Consider the following 9527-nt stretch of genomic DNA (forward strand, 5'->3'; position numbering starts at 1 on the left):
GTATATTCAAGTGAAATTCAGATACCTCCTCTTCTTGGAAGTACTGTTAAATCACTGCAGTGCAATGTACTTCCTTTAGAAGTACTTTTTAATAAATTTAGAGTTTATTGTGATGGTCCTTATCACATTTATTTGTAATGGCCTGGTGCATGTTCTATTTTTCCCATTAGACGATCTGTTCTTTGTGAACTGGAAACAAACTTTTTTTTTACTTTTAGAGCATATAGTTCTTTCAATACCCAACTTAGCACTTGACACATGAAGTACTGACAATACTAAATCTAGTAATTAAGTTATAAGCCAAGAACAGAAGGGGCTTTAGTTTCATTTGAATTAATGCATATTTTCTAGACTTTTGAATTGGCCCTGTCTATGACTGTGGATGGTTGATACCCATGCAACTAGACATTGCATATTCTTCCTTATTGCAATTAAAAAATACTAGGCCAGCCATTAAGTGCTAGGCATTTTGACTGATTCAGGAGATACAAAACTGAACTAAGAACCACCATGAAACATAGAGATGCTTAAAATAAAACAACTTAGATAGTGTCCTAGGGTAGCTGTGAATAGTGACTGAAGAACCCTAATGGAAGCTTGGTTCTGGAGGCTCATCCCTGTAATCCTAGGTACTCAGAAGTCTTTGATCCTGAGAATTGTAGTTCAAAGTACACAACATTCCAACTCCAAAATAACCATTGAAAAGTTGTGCTGGAGGTATGACTCTAGTGATAGAGGACCAGCCTAGCAAGCAAGCTCAGCAAGTACAAGGTTCTGAGTTCAAACCCCAGTAGCAGAATGTGGATGCACTAAGGTGTGGGTATGCTGAGGAATACAGAGAAGATATCCTTAGTTTCTGTCATGGAAATTATTAAGGCAGAGCTACAAGGAAAGAAAAAGTAAACAGGCAGCAAGGCAACATGAGCAAGAATGTGTTGTTAGAAGGTAACAGAATTATATATTTTGTAGCTAAAACCAGATGTTTGTATTTCAAAAGACATATTTTGTGTGTGTGTGTGTGTGAGAGTGTGTGTTTGTAGAAGTCTTGGGGATTGAACTCAGGGTCTGGGTACTGTTCCTGAGGGTTTTTTGCTCAAGGCTAGCACTTGAGCCACAGCTCCACCTCTTATTTCAGAGATAAGAGTCTAAAGGACTTTTCTGCTCCTTGGAACCACGACTCTCAGCTTCCTGAGTAGCTAGGATTATAGGCATGAGCCACCATGCTGGGCTAAAGACATTTTGTGTATGTGAGCAATGTGTCATGATTTACCATGTACTTTGTCCTCTCTGTGTCTAACCACTTCATGTGTAATGTTGGAAATCATACCAGCATTGTTTTGAAATTCAAATGAGGCAGTATATTTCACATGTTCAAAGCTATGCCTAATGGAATAAGTGCTTATGAAGATGAAATATAGCATACTTTTTCTTATAAAAACCTTCCTTTTTATAATTAGTTCCCATTTAGCAACATTGAGGTTCTTATTTTTTTATCCAGAGATTTCCAGCAGGGAGACAGTAGGAAGAATGGCATATTCTCTGAAGAAACTCAATAGAACTATTTTTGTGTCTGAAATATAGTTTACACAATTATAGCATGATTTGGGTGACATAAATTATTCTATATTTTATTTAAAAAAACTATCTAACCCAAGAAAATATAAAACTAAAACTAGAATAATTGGATTTTTTATATAATTATAGTGTATTGATATATATTTGGTTAATTCACAAAATAATGTTCTACATTTAGCTACCACTATCTGATTATAATTCTATGTGATGATGTGACCATCTAAGGTAGGTGTTGCTTCTTGACCTAAAAACTGCCATCTTCAAACTATTTCTTTTTCTTTGTGCTAATTCTGGGGAATGAACTCAGGGCCTGGGTGCTGTCCCTTCGCGTTTTCACTCAAGGCAGGTGGTCTGCCATTTGAAGCACAGCTTTACTTTTGGCTTTTTGGTGGCTAATTGGAGAGAAGAATCTCACAAATTTTCCTGTTTGGGCTGGCTTCAAACCATGATCCTCAGATCTCAGTTTCCTGAGTTGCTACTTGGATTATAGGTATGTTCTACTGGCACCCAGCTCAAACTACTTTTTAAATTAATACCCATAGATCATGAATTATTATTTCTAATGATATTTTGTATATGTTATCATTTATTATCTTTGAAATGATCTCATTTTTTTCATATTTATTCCCCAAACCATATGGAAATCAAATAAATAGTAGCCACCAGTAGAAATTATAGTTTAGGGTTTGAATATAAGAGTACCCGCCATTATATTAGCATACATTAACCAGGTATAATTTTTAAAACATTTATATTTATATATGTGTAGTTATTGGAAAGGTGATGTACAGAAGGTTACAGTTACACGTCAGATAATGAGTATAATTTTTTTTCCAGGAATCACAATTTATGGTGAGAACCACAGGAACATTAGAAACGGTACCCAATGTAGGCCAAAACACGCACGCACGCACGCACACACACACACACACACACACACACACACAAAGAGAAAAAGTCTGTGAAGCCTGTGATGGTCGTGGGAGGTAGCAGCAGAAGGAAGCTGGTCTGCAGGCGTGGGCAGCATGTGTTCAAGGCGAGGAGCAGTGGTGATGGGTTTTCTGCTGGTGCACTTGAGCTCTGGTTTCTAGGCAGTCAGTGGTGTTCTTCACTCACAGGGGCAAGGCATTTCCTCTGGGGTTGTCCTTAACGGGGCAGGCAGCAACAGCACATCCTTTCAAAGCAACGCAAGACCCTCCTCTTGAGTCGCTTCCAGATGGAGCCTCTTCCATTAGCTGCAGGGCGCGGGAGAGGAGGGGTGCTGTCCTCCCTCTCTAGAGGTATGTTCAAGGCAGACATTTTGGATGCTGGTGGTTCTGGGGGCAGCTGGCTACTCTCCTCTGTGTCCCCCCCTGGGCCCTTCAGGTCAGATGTTTTTGGCCCTGGGGCAGCCGAGCCGATGTCCCTCTTCCTCCGTTTGGGCCCTGTCCATGTATTGTATAGGATGCGGGGGAGAGAACTAGCCCTGAGGCCCACCTGCCTCTCCTGCTCAGGGGCTGGGCAGGTCAGTTCCCCCGGTTGGCCCATAGGGAGGGTGGTAGTTGCTGCTCTTGTTGCTGCAGCTGGAGTAGAGGGAGGCTTGCTGCCCTCAGTCTTCTGCTCTGTACCAGTTATGCTGGGTCTCCACAAGAGACAGGGGAGGGACACCGACTTGGTGTGCCTGCCACCCTCCTCCTGCTGCTGCTTAGCATGCAGAGAGACAGCGGGGTGGCGCACAGGAGCGCTGGCTCTCTTGACCAGTACATTTCGGGAGGACGGGTGTGCAGGTGAGGGGCAAGGTGGAGGCCCGGGAAGCGGGTACCACATCGGACGGATCAGGTCTCGGGCCTCTTCTTGCTGCTCCTTGAGCATGCTGTAGGTTGCCCTCTTATTATTAAATGTTCTTCCCGACAGGGCTGCCCGCACCTCCTCGGGGTTAAATCCCATGTATGACACCATGATATGCAGTATGGCAGGGTCTGGCTGGTTCAGAGCAGGCTGGCTGGGGCATGGTGAGGCTCCCTTAATTGTCTTGAACCAAGGATGGCGCATTACTTGCCACACTGTGGGCCGCCTCTTTGGATCACTCGTCATAAGGTATGCTAACATTCCTTGGAGTTCAGGGGAAAAAGATTTCCGTATTTTAAACCTACCCCCTAAAACCTGTTTTCGGAGGACATCCCATGACTTGCCTTTATAGGGCAAGTCGCCCATGACCATATAGTACAATAGCACCCCAAGGCTCCAGACGTCCACCTTGGGGCCCTGGTAGCTCTCGTGATTGAACATCTCAGGGGCCAGATAGGCCACAGTCCCACACACTCTGTCCAGCTGCTGCCCTGGCAGGAACCACGTACTCAATCCGAAGTCACATAGCTTGGCTGTGCCCCTGCTGTCTAGCAGTATATTTTCTGCCTTAAGGTCTCTGTGAGCAATACCGTTGTTATGGCAATATTTGACTGCCCTCAGGATCTGCCTAAACAGACCCCTGGCCTCGTCCTCTGCCAGCCTGTCCACCTTGTCCAGGTAGTCCACAAGGTCTCCTCCGTCCATATACTCGATCACCAAATACAACCTTTCCTCTGTTTCTACCTCCTCATAGAGCTTGACGATGTTGGGGTGCTCCACTGACCTCAGAATGTCCAATTCGGTGGCAAAGAAGGTGCTGTCCAACTTTTCGAGGACCTTCACCGCCACCAGGGTGTCCGTGGGCAGGTGCTTGGCCAACTTTATGGAGGCAAAGCCCCCCTCACGGATGGTCCTCAGCACCTGGTAGTGAGCCCTGAGGAGGTCCTTCTTCGAGGTACTGGCCTCATGGCCCTCCCAGAACCTCGCCTCTCTACTCTGGCTAGTCATCCTATACAGCACCCTAGCGATGCTGTCTAGGGAGCAAGTGAATGAACAAAGAAAGAAAACACAACCAAGTGTAATCAAATACAACAGAGCAGAACAAAAGCAATGAAATGGACAAAATGGAAAAATATATAATAAAATACAATGAAATATAATGAAATACAAGATAAAAGATTATAACGGAATAAAATGTAAGCAAAGTCTAAGGTAATAACTATAATAAACACACTAAAATGTAAATATAATAAACGAATAAAATAACTACTATCTAATATCTATCGTGAAACAAAATCTAATAGGAATGAAAAATAATGAACAAAATGCCTAAATGCTAGCTAACTGAAAACAATAAAAGTAAAAGAAAAAAATAGTAAATTAAGGAAAAATAAGTAAATAAAACAAAAACTAAAATAAAAGTAAAAGAAATACAGTAAAAATGAAAAAGAAAATATAAAGAAAAAATAAAAAAATATAATTAAAACAACAAACAGGAAAACAAAAAAGGCAAAAAAATAAACCAAAAGTCCAAACGTCAAAGCCAAATCGTAATCCAAATCCAAGAAACCAAAAACCGAAGCCAAGTCAACAAACCAAATCCAAAATTCCGAGAAATCACCACACAAGCACCCAACTAAACTCCAACCTCCAAACTACCTACAGAGAGTCCACCCGGCACTGCCCCCTATATATACAGCCAGGGTTATGACCTCACAGTGATGTCTGTGATGTCAGAGCCACCAAGTTACTGGCCTAGAAGGCACTTCTAAGAAGTGTGTGCCTGGATTGGCCTTTCACTCAGGGCCTTGGCACTGTCCCTTAGCTTTTACACTCAAAGTTGGTGCTCTACCAGTTGGGCCACAGTCCCAATTCTAGCTTCTTGGTGGTTCTTGGGAGATTATGGGCTCAGGGATTTCCAGTCCAGATTGCCTACAAAGGCAATTGAACATTGTTATCCCCTCCATTGTTTTCCCTCTACCATCCCTTCCCTCCCTACCTTCACCGAGGTTTTTTATTTTAATTGTGATTAAGTGATACATAATTTCCCAAATTTCACAGTCTTGTGGAATAATGATGCTCATTTAACGTCACAAGTTCATTCTAACTTTCCTGGAGCAAATTGTCTATCACAGTCTATAACATATAACGGTGTTCACATGTTATACACCATACATGTGATCAGCAGCATGAGGATATTTAGTAGTGGTTCGACCAGATGAGTGGGAGTTCTTTGTTTCTTAAGTCCTGTTAATTTTGTCGTATCACCTAACATTTTGGATTTAGCATCCACTTATCAGGGAGACCATGTACCGTTTGTCTCTTTGCTCTTGGTTTACCACGCTTAACATGATTCCTGCTAGCTCCATCCATTTACCTGCAAAGACCATTATTTTGTCATTTCTAATGGCTGCATAATATTCCATTGTGTATAGATACCACAATTTTTGGATCCATTCATCTGTGGTGGGGCATCTGGGTTGTTTCCATATCCTAGCTATTGTGAACAGTGCTGCAATAAACATGGAGGTGCACGTGTCCTTGTATATTGGTTATAATTCTTTTTGAACAGTGTAACCAAGTATAATTTAAATGGCTTAACTTTTCTGATCCTTATGAGAAAACTCTGGAGAAGAGACCATCATTATCACCTTATTTTTTTTTTTAGAGGAAAGACAAAGACTGAACCTAAGCAGGAGATGGCATGAACACATGCTATGTCCACATTTTTTGAGCTGTATGACACAACTTCTTATACTTTTCTTTGATGGCCAGTATGAAGTCATATATTTCTTCTATAAACAATAACCTCAGTAGGCTATTTCCACCACCTGGGGTTAGAAGCTTAATCAACTATTTGATTTATTTGCAAGTAGTTCTGTTTACACAGAATGTAGAAATGATAATCAGTTTAGCCAAGAAATTAATTTGTCCATGTAACAGTTAATGAAAGGCATCTCTAATTGTTAGGAATTCATTAGTCTTGATGTGGATGAGATGTAGCCCACAGCCATTTCTTCTCGTGGCTTGTTCTTGTTTTCTTGTTTTCCTTGGGAGCTGACATTGTCCTCGCACATCCTGTGGGCTGGCAGGCTGTCATTTCCTGGCCAATCTTTCCACACAGACAGACCTGCTCTTCCAAGCCTCTCACGAGTGTTATGAGTTCTGTAGTAGATTTACAGATTCCTTCTACAGATAGCTCATTTTCCTGCTGATACAGCTGCCTGCCTTCCTAGCAGTAAATCCTTGTTATCTGACTTTATTTCTCCATTCTCTCTCTCTTAGTCATGCTACTGTTGCTGTTTTCTACCTATCACTGAAAGTCACATCTCTTTATCCCTATACTCCTGGCATTCTCTTAGCAATCACTGGCTATATCTGCTTGTTTATTTGTGTTTATGGGCAGCCCTTCTTAATTTTTTTTATTTTTTTTATCCATCCTCCACTGTCATCATCATTTTGTCAGAAAGGACCACTTTCTGGCTAACACCACCAGGAATTCATTTTTTTTCCTCCCAAGAATCATGACAAAAACCTTTCTCTCCAGTGCTTCCTGTTCTTTCCCTTTAAAGCATTTCTCTGCTGAAGCAGCTAAGTGGCTGCACAACATAATCCTGCATAAAGCTGGCAGAAATGCTATTTCAGAGCATTTGTGCTTAACTCTTTCCTGTCTGTTTTGTAGGGGTTTCAAAAGTCCATGAGCAAACCTTAGAAGAATTTTTGCTCAACATAAATCCTTTGTAAAAGAAAATTTTAGTGTTTTTTTTTTTGTTATTAGAGATTGAGCTCAGGGGCTCATATTTGCTAGACAAGTGCTCTGCCACTGAGTTAGATCCCCAGGTTGTTGTTTTTCTTTCCCCTTAACTATTGTTTGAGATAAAATCTCACTAGGTGCTCAGACTGATCTAGAGTCCACTATAGAGCTCAGCCTGTCCTCAAACTTTTCATTTTCTTAACACAATGCTCATGTACCTGGAATTACAGATGCACGTCACCACACCCAGCTTAACATAATTGTTTTTTGTTTATAGTGTCACCACTCAAAACCTTGTTATCTCAGGATTTTAAAAGCAAAGACATCTAAAATTATATATATTACATCTTTCTTATTTTGAACAGACAAGTTTCATCTTAACCATGAACTGGGATTTGGGGAGCACTTTGCTCTATTTTTATTGTTTTAATTTAATTTTGTTGTCAAGGTGATGTACACAAGGGGTTACAATTACAAAGATAGTGAGTACATTTCTTGTTATACATTGTTACTGCCTTCTTCATTTTTCTCCCACTTTCCCTCCCCCTCCATTATCCCTCCCCCAAACTGTAAAAGTTCATTTCCAATCTGTTGTCTTGTGAGTATCGCTGTTTCATTAGTTCACCCTTTGCCCTTTGTCTTATCATTTTGTTGTTCCCCTTCCCTTCCTTAATTCAGATAAACTTATATACAATACACAAGGTACCAAAATCAATACAGTGACAAAAAGGGACAAATGATAGAGGAAAAAAATCACAAGAAAAAAGAAATAACTTCACATGGTACATTAAAAACAACAATATTTTCATATCTTGGAGTTCATTTCGCTTAGCATCATCTTATATTAACATAATTTTTAATCTTTTAACAATAACTTATTTTATATTATTTTTATTTTCTTTAAGTAGTTGCACATAGGGGTTTCATTTTAACATGTCAGTTTATGAATACAAGGGATCTTGATTAATGTCACCCCTTTTATAATTCTCCCCCATCCCTCTCAGCCCCACTTAATCAAATGATTAAGACCTATAAGCTCCTTTAAGTTCTATACCATATAGTTTTCTTTGTTCCAGTATGCTTTGGGACTTCTCCCTCCCCCAAATCTAACTGTAATGGACTGCACAAATGGCCTGTGTGCATTTTCTTTTGGCTTCTAAGTTAGGTTCAGAATATGGAGGAGTCTGTCAGGCAGGGATTATTTACTGTCCTTGTTTGGACTCTTATGGGATTGACTTTAGGCAGCATCCCTTTAGAAAAGCAAACAGCTCCAAAGCTGTGAACAGCTTCAACTATTCAACTTCCTTTGGGTTCTGTAATGACTTCCTGTCCTTACATTTCAGAACGGATTTCCTCTGTTATTTTCCAAGTTCAGACTTATCCCTTCTTGCTTTTCCTAAATCCCACTTATACACCTTGAAATATGTCTTAATTTTGAACATTCCTCAAATTATTAACTTCCTAAATAAATCTTAATTTGGTACACCCCTCTAGTGATCAGCTCTGAACAGAGTAATGCAGACATTGAATTTATCATGAGGAATTAAGATACAATGACTGTAGCCTTCAAGGAACTTGAAGTGTAGGAATGAAGGGACCATGTAAAGATACAACTAAATTGAGTGGTGTAGGAGCTATGATAGAAGCAGATACAAGGCTCAGAGCATGCACACTGATTGGTTTTCTGAGAAGTGGGTTGCAAAGAGGGTTTCTTGGAGTAATGCTTCAGAGAGGCCTGGGAAGATGAACTGGTTATCAATGGGTTGATGAAAGAATGCTGTGGCTAGGACAGAAGGGACAAGAGAGCAAGCTTGGCGGAGCAAAAAAGCATGGGAATTACCATGTTTGTGGACAAGAGCGAAGTCTTAAGAGCCAGAGTATGAGTTCATGGAAGTTTATAGGTCTGATATCTGATATTAAAGGATTTGGACACTTTTTAAAAAATTCAGAAAAACAGCTTTGGCAAGAGTGAGACTCATTTAAAAGAGCAAGATTGGAGATATGGAAAAGAACAAAGAGACAAGGGCAGGGATCTGGTGCTGATTAAGACTATGATGATGTAGGGAGGAATTGGGAAAGCAGACCTATTCAGAATTATATTGGAGATGAGACTGAAAGGAGACGAGCCCTTGGATGATCCATAGGTTTCTGCCTTGAAGGCTAGCAGAATCTTTAAATGAAACTTACAACATAGAGGAAGGATAACATTTTATATGAGTGCCAGTCCTGGGGATTGAATCAGAACTTAGGCACTATCCCTGAGTTGTATTCAAAGCTAGCCCTCTATCACTTGAGCTATAGCTTCACTCTGGCTCTTTTGGGTGGTTAATTGAAGATAAAAGCCTCATAGAGTCTCTTACCTGGGCTGGCT

The 9527-nt window shown here is 40.6% G+C and overlaps 1 protein-coding gene across 1 annotated transcript; it reads right to left on the reverse strand.

Moving 5' to 3' along the window:
- Positions 1–2721: 2721 nt before the first annotated feature.
- LOC105991159 (sperm motility kinase 2B-like) lies at positions 2722–4410 on the reverse strand. Its single transcript, XM_013023744.1, has one exon. The coding sequence runs from the start codon at positions 4408–4410 to the stop codon at positions 2722–2724; it is 1689 nt and encodes a 562-aa protein (XP_012879198.1).
- Positions 4411–9527: the final 5117 nt, after the last annotated feature.

Source organism: Dipodomys ordii, unplaced genomic scaffold, assembly GCF_000151885.1.
Source record: "Dipodomys ordii isolate 6190 unplaced genomic scaffold, Dord_2.0 Scaffold70, whole genome shotgun sequence".
Taxonomy (NCBI): domain Eukaryota; kingdom Metazoa; phylum Chordata; class Mammalia; order Rodentia; family Heteromyidae; genus Dipodomys; species Dipodomys ordii.

What these genes read in the sequence shown, in the direction of transcription:
- LOC105991159 (XM_013023744.1), bottom strand. Translation starts at nt 4,410, where the DNA reads ATGACTAGCCAGAGTAGAGAGGCGAGGTTCTGGGAGGGCCATGAGGCC.